The sequence below is a fragment of the Amblyraja radiata genome, chromosome 10, assembly GCF_010909765.2.
Source record: "Amblyraja radiata isolate CabotCenter1 chromosome 10, sAmbRad1.1.pri, whole genome shotgun sequence".
NCBI lineage: Eukaryota > Metazoa > Chordata > Chondrichthyes > Rajiformes > Rajidae > Amblyraja > Amblyraja radiata.
The window spans coordinates 27,738,194-27,757,864 of NC_045965.1; the positions used below are offsets into that span (position 1 = coordinate 27,738,194).

The 19,671-nt window shown below is 43.2% G+C and overlaps 1 protein-coding gene across 1 annotated transcript in view; it reads right to left on the minus strand.

The window, feature by feature from the left end:
• Nucleotides 1–19,671, minus strand: part of astn1 (astrotactin 1) — a 1,835,284-nt gene that overhangs the window by 641,052 nt on the left and 1,174,561 nt on the right. The window contains exon 12 of the mRNA XM_033028426.1: nt 4,279–4,445. Within this exon, the coding sequence (XP_032884317.1) occupies nt 4,279–4,445 (167 nt within the window). The remainder of the gene's footprint in view (nt 1–4,278; nt 4,446–19,671) is intronic.

The following is a 19,671-nucleotide window of genomic DNA, read 5'->3' on the forward strand; positions in this document are numbered from 1 at the left end:
GCGCAATGGGGATTGCTAAAATTATTTCCACTTAAAAATGCAAAATCAGCCTGGCAAACAAGAGGTTAATGCTTTAATAAAGAAACCATATATAAATATAAATGTCAGACTTGCACAGACTTCATTCATATGGACTCACAAATAACAGCAGCAGGTAAATAAGAAACAACTTGCAACGGTTCTTTTGGGGGATTTTGTTGGCTGATTCGAACTTAGCTTTCCTATAAGAGGTACCAGCATTCAAAAAGTAGACAAAATTAACAGGCAGATTATTATAGTTTGAAGAAGGGTCCCGACCGAGGGCAGCACGGTGGCATAGCGGTAGGGTTGTTGCCTTACAGCAACAGAGACCCGGGTTCGATCCTGACTAAGGGTGCTTCATGTATAGTGTTTATGATTATAGGATCATAAGATCATAAGAGATAGTAGAATTAATCCATTTGGCCCATTAAGTCTACTCTGCCATTCAATTATGGCTGATCTATCTCTCCCTCCTAACCCCATTCACCTGCCTTCTCCCCATAACCTCTGACACCCATACTAATCAAGAATCTATTTATCTCTGCCTAAAATATATCCACTGACTTTGCCACCACAGCCTTGTGGCAAGGAATTCCACAGATTCTCCACCCTCTAACTACAGAAATACCTCCTCAATCCTGCACCAGCACTCCCAAATCCCTTTGCACCTCAGATTTCTGGATTCTCTTTCCAATTAGCAAATAATCTACACCTTTAGTCCTACTCCCAAAATGTATGATTCCACACTTTACTACACTATATTCCATCTGTCACTTCTCTGCCCACTCTCCCAACCTATTCGTTCTTCTGCAGAGTCCCTGCTTTCTATACACTAGGTGCCCCTCCAACTATTTTTGTATCATCCGCAAACTTGACCACAAAGCCTTCAATCCCCTCATCCAAATCATGAATATACAACGTGCAGAGCAGCGGCCCCATTTCCAACCTTATGTTTAGTTAAGATTTTAGTTTATAGATACAGAGCGGAAACAGGCCCTTCAGCACACCGAGTCCGCACTGACCAACGATCCCCGTACATTAACACTATCCTACACATGAGGGACAATTTTACATTTACACCAAGCCAATTAACCTATAAACCTCCTGTATGTCTTTGGAGTGTGAGAGGAAACCCACGCAGGACATGGGGAGAACGTATAAACTCCGTACAGACAAGCACCTGTGGTCAGGATCGAACCTGGGCCTCTGGCGCTGTAAGGACCTTGGAGCTGAGGTGGATGGTCACAAACAGCCAGAAATTGGTTTCTTCACACTCGGCAGGACTCCAAGAACACTTGTGGGTGTTATAGAAATGTACGAGCAGCTTTAGCTTCAAAAAAGTCACTTGATGAAGCGCTGGGTCTCTGACCATGTGTTTACATGACCAGCAATGGGACATTTGAGGATAATCAGATTGGATGGATCTGATTTCTTTTTATATGTAAAGATGGTTCCACTTGAAGAAATATAAAACCAGGGTTCAGAAATACAGGTCCACCACTGATTTTCTGGTAAGCAATGGTCCAGCTCCTTCTTTAATTGGGGCAAAACTACGAGATCGCAAATTGCCCCGGAAATCCCCGCAAAAATGTGGTGCCTAAGCTGGGTAAGGTGGCCGATCGTGACCTCATCAGGACTTCCGTGGCAGATCGGTGGGTTGAATTTGCACTCAGTGCCCAGGGCTCTGGAAACCCAGCTCAGCTGGAGCAGTCAAATCCATCCCCGTAGCCGACTTCCGATGCAGAATTTGCGGGTATCTGGGTATCTCTGAACCCCACCCCAAGGCCTTAACCTCTGTTGGTCTGGCAAAACACATAATCCAGCAAGGCACTGATAACAAGGGTACGAGAAAATCGGAGGTGGGCCTGTATATGATAGATTGATTTGTCAAGTACTGACAAATCAATAAACTATTCATGAGAAATAGCTTTATCTGAAGAATGGTTTCAAAGTGAAACTCATTATCACATATAGCATCTGAGGAAAAATAGCAAAGATGCATTTCAGGGAATACTAGATAAGGATTCCAGTCATAAAAAAGGAACATTGGCTGAAGCAGTTCGATGAAGTAGCATGAGGCGGGGTTATGCATTGAAAGTACTGGCCAAGACCTGTCAGGATAAATGGCAAAATGCAATGGAACACTGTGTAAGGCTGATGCCAAGGACTCTAATGAGAAGAGTGTGCAGAAGAAGAATAAAACCCTTCAATGATAAGCACCGGTAGTGAGGTAATGCCTGAAGTACAATGAACTGACAGCAGTATAAATGAGCAGGCATAGGAAGAGGTAATGGTCCATGCTGATGCACTGACCATCAGAGGGCCGACTCATTCACCTCACATGATTACCTACATTATCACATCAAGCACTTTAGTAATTCCACCCAGTGATACATTGAAGTACAGATAACAATTTAAATTAGTTTTCAATTCTCTTACAAGCTCCCGGTTCTCATGTCTTGGGTGGCACTTTCATGAGTATTGATTTTCTTAATGTGTTTAAGAGCATTAATTCTCCTGCAACAGTTGCTTTTACAACCACATTTCTTTGTCACCTGTTTCTCCTCCTTCCTGCCAGAATCATTTCTTTTCTTCTTACCCCTACTCTGCACCTAAAGCAGACCTGTTAGAGTCATAGAGTCAAACATCATGGAAACAGGCCCTTCGGCTCCTCTACCCACACCGGCCAACATGTCCCATCTACACTAGTCCCATCTACCTGCGTTTGACCCATAACCCTTTCAACCTATCCTCTCTGTACACATGTCCAAATGTCTTTTAAACTTAATGTTCTCGCATAGTTTCCAGTTTAGATGAAAGGTCTTCGGTCTGATGTGTTTACCCTGTTTCTCTCGCCACAGATGCCGCCTGACCTGCTGTGTGTCCCTGTCATTTATTGTTTTTTTAATGGTTGATCAGATATCACTTAAACTTGTATACGTAGAAGAGGTAAGGAGAAAACAAACTTTAATGACACAAAGTGTTGGAGTAACTCTGCAGACCGGGCAGCATCACAGGAGAACATGGAAAGGCGATGTTTCAGATTGGGACCCTTCTTCAGACTGATTGTAGTAGGGGGGAGAGTGCTGGAAGAGTGGTGGGAGCGGGACAAAATCTGGCAAGTGATCAGTGAATACAGGTGAGGGGGCAGTTTTGATAGGCATGTGGGTGGACAAAGACCAGAGAAGAGAAGACACCTTAATGCAGTGAGTAAAGTAGAGAAGAGGCACCAAATGTGAAGCCGTAGAAAAGGATATAGTTGGAACGACTACATAAAAATATTCATTCTTTTTTTTCTGTTTGTTTCTTTAAAACAAAGCTTTAATGTCTGTCCAATGTGAGAAGCAAAAATTGTACCACGTGATAACATGACTCGATAAAATGTAGCAAGGTCGGCCAATTCAAAAGGGTCAGTTAAAGGAACTATGCATTCTGGAATTGCAGCAATGCCAATGACAGCCCAGTCCATCACACAAACCAGGCTTCCCACCCATTGACTTCATCTACATTTCACACTGCTTCGAAAAAGCAGCCAGCTTTATCAAGAACAGCTCACACCCAGGTCATACTCTCATCTCCCATCGGGCAGAAGATACCAAAGCTTAAAAGCATGTGCCACCTGATTCAGGAATAGCATCTTCCCTGCTGTTATCAGGCATTTCATAAGTTGGGCTAGAATTCCTATCAGCCGATCTCTCTCGTTGTGGCCCCTGAAGTTATTTTTTTTATCTGGATTTTTCCTGCAGCTATAGCATCATATTCTACACACTGTTTATTGTCTCTTTTGCAATACTTGTTATACTCATAGATAGTATGATCTACCATGAAAACAAAGGTTTTCATGATTCTCAGTAGATATGACAATAACAATAATCAATAGTCGTAGAGTCATACAGCAAAGAAACAGACCCTCAGCCCCCACTTGTACACGCTACTCAAAATGGACCCATTCTACTCGCTTGTGTTTGGCCTTTATCCTTCTGAACCTATCCTTACAATGCACCTGTCCAAAAGTTTTTGAAACATCGTAAGAGGACCTGCCTCAACTTCCTTCCCTAAATGTTAAAAATCAGAGTGTTACCTACAAGACCCAAACCATTCTTTAATGTCTTCAAAGCACATAAAGTGAACTTAGAATAATGATTGTCTGCTGGCAACATGAAACATTTAAGAATTGTTGTTTTTTCTTCCATTCAAGGCATCAAGATTTTTATTTTCTTGATGTGGTGAATCAACAAGTGAAGAGAAGAGACTCACCCACAGAACATCACAATGTTGTAGAGTGAGGGGTTATCTGGAAGAGGCACGGTCTTTTGTAGGCAGAGTTGCTCACAACCTCCATTCATTCCATCTGAGCAGTCAATGCCAATATGCCTGTCGTAACAGCCGGAGCCATCCTTCATTGGGCTGAGTCCCAGAGGGCACTGCGGGGAAAACAAAGGGACAAGAATCAGTACAAAGTGAGCAAAAGATAGCCTGCTGTCTCAGTATAAAAGCAAAATGATTGGGTTGAAAGATATGCCCAGTACAGACAAGTGACTATCAGGTTGTGCAGCATGTTGCTCCTTTGTCTATAATAACAATCATCCTTTCATCCTTTGCCTTCCTTGGTCTTTTGCTCAATAGATTTGCTTATCTTTTTATGGTCTCACAACTTTTAACATTATTATATCCATTTATGTATTTTGAATAAGTGTACTCAGGATCAGGATCCAGCTGGCAATCAAACCTGATGATTGCCCAAGAGTAGTATATATATATAATCTAACTGGAGAGTTGTCCTGAGATACCATCTACCACATTGGAAACCCTTGGACTATCTTGAAGCAAACTTTGCTGGACTTTGTCTTGCACTAAATGTTATTTCCTTGATCCTGTATCTGTACACTGTGGGCGGCTCAATTATAATCATGTATAGTCTTTCCACTGACTGGATAGCACACAACAAAAAAGTTTCTCACTGTACCTTGGTACACGGGACAATAAACTAAACTAACCTGAAGGGCATAATTAATGAAAACATATTCATCTTGTACAAAGTATGTTTTCCTGTCCATCTAACAAGATTTCCAGTGAAAAACAAACTGTTGGATTATCTATGGAGAGAAATGAATAGGCAATATTTCAAGTCAGGACCATTCTTTAAAATTGGAGTAGAGGGTTGGTGGCTGGTATAGCTGGAGTGAACAATTACAATGTAAAATAAGGATGTAAACATATGAAATGTCCACAATTTAAGTCTGTATTTTCAGGTTTCAGCTTCTGGGCTATGCAGTGGCTGCAAGATAGGACATTTCTTCACCATAATCTTCGGGTCTTAGGCTATTTGATCTCCCAGTCTTGATACATTTCTATATTTATATCAAAGCCTTGGCTTTCTCTCTACGTTATGCACATCATTATTTAGTGAAGTTTCTGCTTCCCTGGCCAAACAATAGCAATCTCTGGCTGAAGTTTTTTTGACAAAGCATTGGTATAATCATACTTCAGGACTATTCTTTCAACAAATCCTGATCTTTTCAGTTTTGGATCATTTTCCTTCATCCTACAGACATCTGCATCTAGCCCTATATTTGCCAGCAAACCCTCCTATGCCTGCCTTCCCAGATAAATGGAGTCAACAAATCAGTCAAAATCTAATTGAATGGTAGAAAGTGCTTTAGTAGCAGAGTTATTGGTTCCTGTCCCCAATCTGCATGGTCACCTATAGGTCAAAGTGGTTTCCTTTTGCCTTCTTCTGCATCACCATTCCAACGTGCAAGTCATAAGGTATTGCTATGTTTGAGAAAACAATCACTAAAATACAAGGTACACAAAAATGCTGGAGAAACTCAGCGGGTGCAGCAGCATCTATGGAGCGAAAGAAATAGGTGACGTTTCGGGCCGAAACCCTTCTTTAGACCCACTAAAATACAATCCTGATGCACGGTCTCGACCCAAAGAGTGGACCAACTCTCTGCCTCCACAGAAACTGACCATGTACTGATTTCTTCCAGCACTTTTATTTTCTTTAATGCACAAAAATATCATTTTAACTTAAAACATTTGAATTATTGTCTTTAAATACTCCCTGTCGTTTCCACCAGAAATATACTTTTTAAAGGCTGGCTCGAATCAGAAAACCTGGTTAGGTCTGTTTTTGACCTTCAATGCGGATGAAGATTATCTCCTCCAATCCTAATTCTATGTCATACCTACATTGTTCAAGGCCTTTTCCCCATATCCACTTGGATATGGCCCCAACACTAGAATTAGAGAAATCAACAAAACGACAATAGAGCTGAATTCACAAAGAAATACTGGCACATCTTGTATTGCCACTGAATGGCTTGAATGATGTCCTGGTGGAAAGCTGCCACCACTTTGCAAGCTTAATCTGAATTTGGCATGGGCCATTGCTCAATTCATTGATTAACAAGATGACAATTTCTTTTCACTAACATTTACTGCTCAGATTGAGTGGGTGGGATTTCAGATTGGACACTTGCATCAATCAGAATCAATGAAAACCAATAAAGTACTTTGGTACAATCTGATTTTAGAAAAAAAAAAGGTGTTCTAATAACATCTAATCTTCACGTTAAATTAGTTGTTGCTCTTTTTAGTTCTGTTTAATTTAGAGATACAGCGTAGAAACAGGCCCTTCGGCCCATCATCTCCACACCGCTCAGCGATCACCCATCCACAAGTTCTATCCTACATGCTAGGGGTAATTTGCAGGAGCCAATTAATCTACAAACCTGTACATCTTTGGAATGTGGGAGGAAACGGAACACCCACAGAAAACCCACGTGAGAGAATGTACAGACAGCACCCTTAGTCAGGATAGAACCCAGGTATCGGCCGCAGTAAGGCAGCGACTCTGCCACTGTGCCACCTCACTTGCTTATCCTTCCCTTAAACTTGAAGGATTGAGTGGTATTTCTCCAGCGTTTTGAAATGTTGTGGATGTGAACATGTAAAGTCAAAAGCCTTTGCCTCAATACAATGCCTTTCATCATCCGTTTTATTGGGTAGGTTCAAGGATTAAAATGGGTCAATACAGAGGGGGATTTCACTTTGTCCTATTTAACTCATGCTTTGGAATCTTTACTATCCATTTGAAAGGGTAGACATGGCCCTGTTTAAAAAAATTAAACAATATGAATTGAGAAATTAGGTCTTGTGGGCTTATTACAGGCTGGAATCAAATGAAGATAATCGGATGGTTTAGACAGAATAATGCAACTATGGCAACGTGTCGTAGTCCAAAATCTAATTGAATGTCAAGTCAAAAGTGTGACTCCAATTAAATTCACATGAAACGTAGTAATTGTAGTCACTCCCAGTTCATATTTGTGTGCATCATGAATTGCTGCAGCGACATTCAGTTTTACTTTGTTGTGGCAATGGAGGTTTTCAATGATAGGTAAATACATTATGACTGGAAGTCTATCTGGGAACAATTTGCTGAGAACAGGAATGACTTAAGTGTTGCCATCGCATTATGAAAACATCAAGTAATACAAAATGAATGTACATCAACTCTGGAAAACACTATTGTCCTCCTTGTGCCTACGCAACCTTGCAAATCTCTTCTGCCTATTTTATTGAAGAAAAATTATCAAGGTTCATTTAGTAGAGTGGATTGTGCATGGCAGACAGAATCTGAGCTTCATGGAAACAAAACATGTTTCTATACTCAGAGGACTTGTATCCTTGAGTTACCAAACTGTATAATTCTTAAAAATCACACCCCAGCCTCAAGACTTCTCCCTGGAGTGTTCAAACTCTGGGTTCTTCATTAAGTTCATACCAAGATGGCGGCGCTGGCTTAACAGCTGCGGCCCACCTGCAGTCCGTCTGTTTTTTTTCTTTCGTTTTGTTCATTGTCATGTTTTAGTTAATTTTGTTTTATTAAGTTGTGTATGTGTGTGGGTGGGGTGGGAGAAACATGTTTTGGTCTCTTCCTTCGGGGGATGCGACTTTTTCTTCGGTCGTATTCCCCGTCTCCGTCTGCGCCGAGGCCTAATGGCGGAGCTGGCGGCATCGGAGCTGTAGCAGCAACAGCAGCAGCAGCAGAGACCTGACTCGGCCCTGGAGCTGTAGCGGCGGCAGCAGCAGCAGTGGAGACCCGGCTCGGCCCCGAAGCTGTAGCAGCAACAGCAGCAGCAGCGGAGACCTGACTCGGCCCTGGAGCTGTAGCGGCGGCAGCAGCAGCAGCGGAGACCCGGCTCGGCCCCGAAGCTGTAGCAGCAACAGCAGCAGCAGCGGAGACCCGGCTCGGCACCGAAGCTATAGCGGCGGCAGCAGCAGCAGCGGAGACCCGGCTCGGCCCTGGAGCTGTAACAGCAACAGCAGCAGCAGCGGAGACCTGGCTCGGCCCCGAAGCTGTAGCGGCGGCAGCAGCAGCAGCGGAGACCCGGCTCGGCACCGAAGCTGTAGCAGCGGCAGCAGCAGCAGCGGAGACCCGGCTCGGCCCAGGAGCGGTGGCGGCAGCAGCAGCAGCAGCGGAGACCCGGCTCGGCCCCGAAGCTGTAGCGGCGGCAGCAGCAGCAGCGGAGACCCGGCTCGGCACCGAAGCTGTAGCGGCGGCAGCTGCAGCAGCGGAGACCCGGCTCGGCACCGAAGCTGTAGCGGCGGCAGCAGCAGCAGCGGAGACCCGGCTCGGCACCGAAGCTGTAGCGGCGGCAGCAGCAGCAGCGGAGACCCGGCTCGGCCCTGGAGTTGTGGCGGAGGCAGCAACCACCCGCGGAGTTCGAACCGTCGCCTCGGCGCAGAGGGAGAACAAAGAGAGAAGAGACAGAGACTTTAAGATTTTGCCTTCCACCACAGTGAGGAGGTGTTTGGTGAACTCACTGTGGTGGATGTTAAATTTGTGTTGATTGTGTGTTTTTGCCATATTTTAAATTATATGTATGACTGCAGGGAAACAAAATTTCGTTCAGACCGAAAGGTCTGAATGACAATAAAACAAATCTAATCTAATCTAATCTAATCTAAGTGGCCTCCTTGTTGACAAATATTCCACTGAATGTGAAGCCTTGAAAAAGGATGAATAGAAAGGACCTGGGTGCTGGTAGAAACAAACTGCTTGGAAGAATAGGGTGGAAAAAACATGTCACATTTAAAAGAAACCTTAGAGATAATTCCCTGCTTCATAGACTCACAAAGGTCAAAGGTAAAAAAAAAAAAGGTCAAAAACTTTATTTGCCATTTGTGCTTACACACATAGGAACTCTTGTGCGGCTATTCAGAGAGTCAAGTCAAGGGACTGCACTTGTTGGAATCTGAAGGAATAAAACATGTTGGTGGAGAAACTGAGCAGGTCCAGCAGTAACTATGAAGGTAGCAGGACAGTGAGTTATGAGTTGAGATCCTGCATCAAGGCGTGGATGATTCATGCCTGTTAAACACCTTTTCTCCCCATGTTTAAAATGCTTAAAATAAAGAGAATCATACAGTGTGAAAACAGGCCCTTTGGCCCAATTTGACCACAGCGACCAACATGTCCCATCTACACTAATCTCACCCGCCTGCATTTAGCCCATATCTTCCCAACCTATCCTATCCATTTACCTGTCCAAATGTTTTATTAACATAAAAAAAGGGTACCAATACTTTTGATGAAACCCAATAATTAATGTCCCCACTGATTTTAATCCTGGGCTGTTTGTAATAACATCCAAGATATAGGGAACTTATAATAGTGTGTTGCTTCTCACTCATCACAAAAGGGTGCAGATTATCGCACTCCAAAAAAGTGCTTCCCAGTTCCAAGAAACAACTGTTACCTTTGTGATTTTTAAAATTCCGACTCCAACCCTCATGCATTTTGTATTTTGGACCAATTGTGGTCTGGCACCCAACTTTTGCGAAGAAGGGTTCTAACTCAAAACATCACCAAAGATGCTGCCTGGCCCGCAGGGTTAGTCCAGCATTTTGTGTCCATCTTCGGTATAAACCAGCATCGCATTTCCTTCCTAACCTGCATCGCATTTCCTTCCTGCTGCTCAGACTGGAGACCTGTGACTGGTGGTGCGCCTCAGGGTTCAGTGCTGGGCCTGTTACTGTTTGTCATCTACATTAATGATTTGGATGAGAACACACAGGGCAAGATTAGCAAGTTAGCTGATGATACAAAAGTGGGTGGTTTTTCAGAGTGTGAAGATGGTCGTGAAAGGTTGCAGCAGGAGCTTGATCGATTGGCCAGGTGGACAGAAGAATGGTTGATGGAATTTAATAGTGTGAAATGTGAGGTGTTGCATTTTGGGATGTCTAACAAGGGCTGGACCTACACAGTAAACGGTAGGCCTCTGGGGAGTGTTGTAGAGCAGAGGGATCTACGAGTGCAGGTGCATGGTTCCATGAAGGTGGAGTTGCAGGTAGATAAGGTGGCCAAAAAGGCTTTTGGCACATTGGCATTCATCAGTCAGAGTATTGAGTATAGAAGTTGTATGACATGTTGCAGTTGTATAAGGCGTTGTTGAGAAGGCATTTAGAGTATTGTGTTCAGTTCTAGGCACCATGTTGTAAGAAATATATTATCAAGCTTGAAAGGGTTCAGAGAAGATTTACGAGGATGTTGCCAGGACTAGAGGGTCTGAGCTATAGGGATAGGTTGAGTTGGCTGGGTTGAGTTGGCGCCGGAGGATAAGGGGTGACCTTATAGAGGTGTGTGTATAAGATCATGAGAGGAATAGATCGAGTAGATGCACAGAATATCTTGCCCAGAGTAGGGGAATCAAGAATCAGAGGACATAGGTTCAAGGCGAAGGGGAAAAGATTTAATTGGAATCTGAGGGGTAACTGTTTCACACAAAGGGTGATGGGAGTATGGAACAAGCTGCCAGAGGAGGTAGTTGAGGCTGGGACTATCTCAACGCTTAAGAAACAGTTAGACAGGTACATGGATAGGACAAGTTTGGAGGGATATGGACCAAACACAGGCAGGAGGGACTAGTGTAGCTGGGACATGTTGGCCGGTGTGGGCAAGTTGGGCCGAAAGGCCTGTTTCCACACTGTATCGGTCTATGACTCTAAATCAAATAGTCCATCTGATTTTTTTATATATACAGCTGTCTAATGAAAGCAACAGGAAGATCAATGGAAACAATAATCCTCACTCTGAAATTCATAATCTGCACTCCTCATGCATACGCTTAATCTTTGCAGGACCAATTCCCAACATTATTACAAACATGTTACTGTGCAGATAATATTTTATATGCTGAATTCTTTCAGTACAGAGAAGCAGTGAGAAAGAGTTACACGTTTGAATGCATTGTGCTGCTTATGAAAATCCAGTTTTTGGTAGTTTTCCAGCTGTGATTTTAACGTTTCTGAATTAGTTTAGTTTAAAGATTCAGCACGGAAACAGGCCCTTTGGCCCACCATGTCCACGTCGATCAGCGAACCCCGCACACTAACACTATCCTACACACTAGGGATAATTAAACTAAGCCGATTAACCTGTATGTCTTTGGAGTGTGGGAGGAAACCAGAGCTGGACAAAACCCACGCAGGTCACGGGATGAATGTACAAACTCCGTACGGACAGCATCCATAGACAGGATCAAAATCAGATCTCTGATGCTGTAAGACAGTAACTCTACTGTTGCACCGCCCTGCCACTCTCAAAGCCTGCAAAACTGGATAGCTGGCTGGCATTTCTCGTCGTGAATTTCACTGACACTAGAGAAGTCATTTCTGCATCAAATACATGGTACTGTCAGCATAACACATAGGAGCAGAATTAGGCCATTAACCTCATAATGTTTACTTCACCATTCAATCATGGATAATTCTTTCCCTACTCAACCCCATTCTTCTGCCTGCTCCCTGTAATCTTTGACACCTTTACTAGCAATGTTACAACATTTTGAGATTTAAAAAATCAAGTCTGCAATTTATCCCATCAGATAAAGCATAAAAATAAGTTTAATTTGACACCTAATTCACTTTCATATCTCAAGTATTTAAAAAGTTATGGCCATTTTCATACTGGGAAATGAGCATCTTGTTCCCTATTGATTTTCTATGGACATAACAAAAAAGCTGTGATCGTGAACAGTCAAAAGCCCATAACATTCTTAAAAATTAAGAGAACTGAATGAAATTTTCAGTTATCATAGATTGAAGCATTCTGAAACAAATATAAAATAATCTTACTTGGATGACCTGAAATTAAAGCATATAATTAGTTAGTTACCTAATTGTAGCTAATTTCAGACTTCAATTACTAGATCTAAACATCTATCCATTTCTTAATAAATGATTAACATTTTAAAATAGCCTAAATGTCCAAATAATATTCACAAATAATTCACAATAAAACATGATTTTTAAATCTCATTTACATTAATTTATAGACCAAATGGAAGGAATTTAGTGTTCAATTGCTGTAAATAAATGCCCATTTAAATCAGCTTTCCAGTGGGTCCCTGTGAACGCGCTGGTTTAGAACGTTCACATTGCGGTAGATTTGTGCCCCAAATGCCGAGAAAAATACCGCGGGATATAATGGGCCCAAAATGAGCTACTCGCAATATTAAACTTTGTATAAAGGGATGTTTAGAAGCCCTTTTTAATGTAAAAATATACAGCTTACCTTCTATTATTTGCTTTATGAGACCCTGCGGTTGCTGGTGGCCGCGGGTTTAGAGATTGATTTTTAAACTACTATAACTATTATACGAGGCCTTTAAAACTAATAATAGCTTTTGCGACGGGGTCTTCCAGCGATTTTTCGTTAATAATTAACTAGGCTGAACATCTTCGATTTGAACAGCCTAGAGAAAATCGCGTTTTAAACCCGTCCCCTCTAAATGGCGCCAAAATCGCACACACCCGCAGCGACAGATTTTCAGCGGCGCTTCAGGTAGGCTTTGCAACATACCTACCTTTACTAATCAAGTATCATCCATGCAGGTTTTTTTAAAAGAGGCCGTCATACACATTCTCAAAACCCATGAGGTTCCATGTAAGATTTAAGTTTATTTTTGCCACATGTACCGTGGTACAGTGAAAAGCTTTGTTTTGCATGCTATCCAAACAGATCAACTATACCATACATTGATAGAATCAAGTCAAACATAAGTACACTAGATAGATGAAAGAGGAAGATGGAATGCAGAATATAGTCCTCAACATTGTGGTGTATAAGTTCCATTGACAAAGTCCAATGTCCTCAGTGGGGTAAAGGTAAATCGGACAGTACCCCAGCTCAAGGAAGGACTATTCAGAAGCCTGATCACAGAGAGGAAGAAGCTGTTTCCGAATCTTGTGGTGTGCTGTGCCCTTGAAAGCTTCTGTATCTTCTGCCGGATGGGAGCAGGGAGGAGGAGGAATGACCGGCGTAGGACAAGTCTTTGTTCACGTTGGTTACAATACCATATAAAGGTAGTCTCTCAAACCAGGTCAAACTAGGTTTCCACTCTCATGTAGTTATTTAACTGCAGTGGACATCACTCATGGATTTGACCTTCATTCCACCACCCTGTCAGCTTGCATTTATTAGCCGATTCCATCTACGCAATCATTCTATTCCAATGTCTCGCCATCTTCTGTTCTCCCCACCCCTCCTTCTGGTCCATATCCTCAAGTTCTTACAGGCCCAGGCTTGGAAAGTTGCATTGACCTTTCAATGGCAGCTAATGTGTCAGCCTTCAGACATGGTTGAATCTTTAAGTACTGACCCATGTCGAGAAGTTGTTGGCATGTCATGGAATGATAGATTAACTTGCCCCTATTATTCAATAGGTCTATCCTAAATAGCCCTCTAAATTACAGCACAACACTCATCACTAACAACAGACTTCAGGTTTTTTTTTTTTATCATTAATTTTAAATGAAAATATATTTACTAAAATTTATGCCACATGCTACTCCACTCCAATGAAAAATACATTTTTGTTGTCTTGGTTGAAAATCAGGATTAAACCAAGGTTGCTGGAGCAGTGAGGATTTATTTTATATTTTGGGGAAACAGAACACTTTATTTAGGTGAACTGTACTCCTAGATCTGGAACATTTAAATAAGCAAGGGGCATCAGAAATAGACAAAATGCTGGGGTAACTCAGCGGGTTAGACAGCATCTCTGGAGAAAAGGAATAGGTGATGTTTCGGGTCAGAACCCTACTTCAGACTCAAAGTGGGGGGGGGGGGGGGACGGGAGATACGAAAAGACCAGAACAAATCAGGGCTAGAAACAGATGACCAACGATGTGTGGACTTATTATGGCCAATGGTTGCTGGGGAAGAGGTGATAATGAAGAGATACAAGCAGGCACGTGCCGTGAGTAATTACTTAGGGTAGGCAGACAGTCGTGTTTAAAAAAAGATCTTAAACCACGCATGCGCAGATTGTTCTCATCTCCGTAAAATGTCAGTCGACATTTATAAAGTAATTTGTCTTCAAAAGCCATATCTCTTAATAAAGTACCATATTTCCCAGTAATGAAGACGCTCCTGCGTCGAAGACCCCCCCATTTTGAGTTGCTAAATTTAGAAAAAGGCTGGCGGGACATAGAATTTATCACGTTCAAAAAAAGAATAAAATAAAAATAAAGAAAGTAACAATGCAATTTGCCCAAGGCTTTCAAATCTCCTCCATTCTGAATTACTGAATGGGTGGGGAGTGGAGGGTGATGGCAGGTGGAGAGATGGTGGGAAAAATGGGAGCACATCAGGACAAGTTGAATCAGTTGTGATCTTATTGAATGACAATACTAGTTCAAGGGACCAATTGGGGGGGGGGGGGGGAAGGGTTCCTTTCACAGCGTGTGGCGTCTGGCCAAGGGTCACGTTGCAGGGAGGGCAGGAGCATTGAGAGGGAGGGGGTCAGGGATTGGGGATCATGCCAGCAACTCACTCAACGCTGCCGCGGCGCTCAAGGCGCGGAGCCATCGCACTGTAACTGGGGAGGGAAGTAGCTCGGGTGGCTGTGAGTGGCTGCTGGGACCTCAGCACATTATGCCGGCCCGCTTACCTCTGGCAGTGCTCTCTGTCTGAACACCTCTTTCCTGCCGCTCGCCAGCCTAGTTCATGTCAACCACTTCCCGCAAATCATTAAATTACGACTGCCGCCGGGAGCAGGACATGGCCTCACTTGCTGTGCTGGGTGACACTGCATGGCATTCACTGCCCGGTCCGTGTTTTTCAATGTAGACCGGACAGTGAGGGGACCAGCTCAAGAGCGGATCAGCAGGCGATGGATAACAGGACAGCTGGCGGTGGAGCTTACTCCTGTATGTGAGTAACCTCAATTGGTCCCTTGATCACTCGCAGCCACCCGAGCTACATCCCTCCCCGGCCACAATGCGGTGGCTCCGCACCTGGAGCGCCGTGGCAGCGGTGAGTTGCTGGCATGATCCCCGACCCCCTCCTTCACAACGTTCCTGCCCTCCCCGTAACTTTACCCCTGACCTGGCTCCCCACACGCTGTGAAAGGAATTCTTCCCCCCCCCAGCAGTGCTGTCCTTTTACCGCCGCTTCCAATCAGCTGCCAGCAATGAAGGATAGACTTGGCTATTCCTCAGTACAGCAACATCGTTCTTGATATTGCTGTACTGAGGGATAGCCAAGTCTATCTTTCTTGTCTAACAATCTAACCTTCGGCCTCCAAGACGCAGGTCAATTTTTGTGCCTTCTTTTTTGGGTAAAAAATAGCAACTTCATTGCCAGGAAAGTCGTCATTTAAAAACATATAGCTCAAAGAAATTTACTTACCACATTATTTGTACACAAACTCCTTTCTTCTCTCTTTGTTTCTTAAGATACTCTTAAGATTGTGACAATCCATGTTGAAAAACCCGCCAAGAAACTTGCGCTGCGCATGCGCAGTAGGCAGTCCACAGTGCAAAGGCAGGATTTCAGCTGCCTTCAGCTCCCCTTGTCATTGAAGGCTTGAAGCAGCGTTGATGGCACGTGAGCTGCACATACTGTCGTATATTACATGTACTGCGGATGAAAGGCATGGGAGAATTATGCCTACCTTGGAGATCAATCTCTTAGGTAGGCATAATTCTCCCGTGATTTTACTATTTATATTTAATAATTACCATTTTATAATTTTGGTCAGGGTAGGCAGTGCCTACCTTGCCCACTCTGATGGCACATGCTTGGATACAAGGGTGCAGACAGTGGAACTGGTTGGACGACTAGGGTGTGGGGAGAGGAGGAATGCAGGGGATACTTGCAATTAAAGAAACCAATGTTCATAATGCTGGATTTTTAAAATTATGGCTTCTAGGCACCCCATTAGACAGGATGGTACACCTAGCAGAACTACTACCTCACCACTCCAGAGTTCCAGGCTCAATGCAGTTCTTAGGTGTTGTGTGCATGATGTTTACACCTGTGATCATGAAGGGTTCTTCTGTGTATTCTGCTTTACCCCATGACCCAAAGAGGCAGGTAAGTGAATTGGGCACTGTAAAGTGTTTCCAAGTGGTAGGGCTGTGCAAAATGGGGACAATTGTGTAAACAGGAAAATTGGTGAGGAATGGAGACAAGCATGGTCGGCATGAACTTGTGGGCCGAAGGGCATGTTTCTATGCTGTATCTGTAAACTAAACTAAAGTGAAAAACAGGTCAGCAAGGACTCTGTGGGTTTAAGGCCCTGTTTTCATGCTGTTATTGACTCTGAAAAGTTATCAACCTGATAAGTTGACTGCTTCTCTCTCCAGAGATGCTGCCTGATCTGTTGAGCACTACCAGTATTTTCTGATTTAAGTAAGAAACAAAGATTTTGTTCAGTTTTGCAATTTGTTTGAATGGTTCAAATAAATGCCTTAGTACCAATGAATTCCACAGGGCAAGTAACCAAATTGTGATCACTAGTTTTCACTTCTGTTGAAGACTGATTAAATTGTTGCCTAATACACAACAAATAAATTGGATTTTTTGGACTTTTAATTGTGTGCCAGAACAACAATCAGGTGAGCTTGCAAAATTCAATTTTGTGTACTATTATGGATGCATTTCTCTTCTCTCATGGTTCACAATTCACGTAATTTACCTTTGCCTTTGTGCAATTCAATTAAGAACAATGGGTTAACATGGAAAAGTGTTTTAACATTGCTACACAGACGCCCTGTGAAATTCCCTTGTTGCTCTTGTTGTCTTCATTCAGTAAGAGTTCATTTTGTGCCTGCAAGCTGGTATTTAACCAGAAAGAGCTTTTCATCAATCACTGTCTGCTAGGGGTTACCCAAACACCACCTTAATCTCCAAAACAAGCTGTTTTATTTGGAAGCCAGCAGAGCCACGCTGCTGCTTTGTTGAGCTAAAGCGTTGGATTTACATGGGTTTTTTATTGCTCCTCTTTCATCAATGTACTTCAAACAAAGCCTTGGCACAGCCTGTTGGTTAATTGGCTTGGTATTGGCTAATGGATTATTGGCGGCTATTCTGATACAGAGAAGCTGAAGATTGGATGCGTTCGAGAGGCCCCATGAAAGAATCAAGGAGGAAATGTCACATGTTCATATTGTGAAGAGGCCGCCAGGAGAAAGTTTCTTTGGAGTTGTGTGTGGGTTTCAAAACGATGACAAAAAGGACAAGTTGCAAAGGAGAATGTGGGTGCATGGAAAAAGCTAGAGCATGAAGGGGATGAGAGCAAAAAGGGAGGGATGAATTGAGTGACGCAGGGAATGAAAAAAGGGGGGAAACCAAATTAGGGGAAGAGAGGAAGAGGAGAGGGGTGACGGGAGATGCTGTGGGGGGGGGGGGGAGAATATGCCAAAAAGATGAGACAAAGGAAGGGCAGGAGGAAGTTCAGGGAGAGGGGTGGGGGTGGCAGGAGGGGAGGGGCAGGTGAAGAGGGAGGGAGAAATTGATGGGGAGAGTAAATTGCTCATTCTAAGCTTTCCCCCAGTCTAGTTTCAGTCACTGAGTCAAGCACTTGATCAACTAATCTTTATTTTGAGAAAACGCAATTACAGTTCCCACCACTGTACCTAACCACCGCGGGTTCGATCCTCGTATCTGCCTGTTCAAGCCCTCTAGGCCTCGCTGAAATAGAGACACTCCAGAAAGTCACGCAGTCCTAAGTGCTCTCCCAGAAGATCAATGCAGGACCTCGTGGCTGCGGACTTTTATAGGTCCCGGACCTTGAGGGGCCGGACCACATAGGGGTGGTCTCTTTACAATCCAATTACAAATATTGATTAACCCCATACATGACAGACATTTGCCCAACCCAATAATACAGTAGCTAATACATTGTATTCAAACAGGGCTTCTCAGGGAAGCAAACATTTCAACATTTACCCTGATCTGCAAGAAAACCAGACAAGGCTCAATACCTCATCCAATCAACTTTCGGCAAAGTGAAACTCTGCAACATTCTTTACAATTATTTACAAGGTGTATGTCTGGTTTGCAGTCATCCAATCCATTCTATGCATTTTGCACCTGATTGACAGGGTCTGCAGAAATTTCCATTCCCTTCCTGCAGCTTGGATCTAGGCTCTAGACCAACTGGCGCCACTCTGCAGCTTGTCCCAATTCGACAGAGAGCACTTTCAAATTGACCAAATCTCCCAGCAGCCCTGAAGCTTTTACCCAATTTTAAAGTCCTAGCCCCTCCAATCTGGCCAGGATTCACAAGGGGATAGGCTGAATTACTAAGGGGACTCAATCATTGATTATGTTCAATATAGATTTTGAGCATTTTAGATATTAAGGGAATTAAGGGATATGGGGCCAGTGCTGGAAAGTGGCACTGAGGTAAAAAGGGGGCAAATTATCTTCCCCGACTTTTATTATTTATTTGTCTTTGAACAACTCATTATGTTCACATAAATATATGTGAAATAACATATAAAGTTAGCATTTCTGCCGGCTTTTCACAGGGAAAATCTAATTTGAAAAGTCATAGAGCTAAAGAATATGGCTACAGGCTTTTTGGTCCAACTCATCCATGGCAACCAAGTTGGCATTCTGGGCTAGTCCCATTTACCTGCACCTGGCCCATATTCCTCGAACCCTTTTTTCCTACATATCTATCCAATTTGTCTTTTCTCTCCTAAGAATTCTGAAACTCGGATGCCCACTCAGGTATGTACTCAAACCAGAGGAGACATAAGGAACTGCAGTTGCTGGTTCACAAAAACCTCGCAACCAAGCAGCTTAACTCAATGAGAGCAAATCACCGCTCTCAGAATGTTGAACTAATTCTGTGATAATGCAGGGTCCAGTTATAATTGACACATACACGTGATTGTGAAGTGCAGCATGTTACTTGATTCATTGTCCTCTGTACATTGAAAATATCTAGGAAACAGAGCCAATTAAAATAATTTGTGCAGCGATAGAGTTGTGGCCTTACAGCACCAGAGACAAAGGTTTGATCCTGACTACGGGTGCTGTCTGTATGGAGTTTGCTCCTTCTCCCCGTGACCGCGTGGATTTTCCCCGGGTGCTGCGCTTTCCTCCTACACTTCAAAGACCTACAGGTTTGTAGGTTAATTGACTTAGTGTGTAAGGTAGAGTTAGTGTATGGGCATCGCCGGTTGGCAGGGAATCAGTGGGCTGAAGGGCCTGTTTCTGCACTGTATCTCTAAAATAAACTATAACTAAAATTTAACATAGCACACTTAGTTACCTTGAACCACTTGCATAACTGTCTAATAATGTACTATTGTGTTTTTGTAAAGCAAATATGT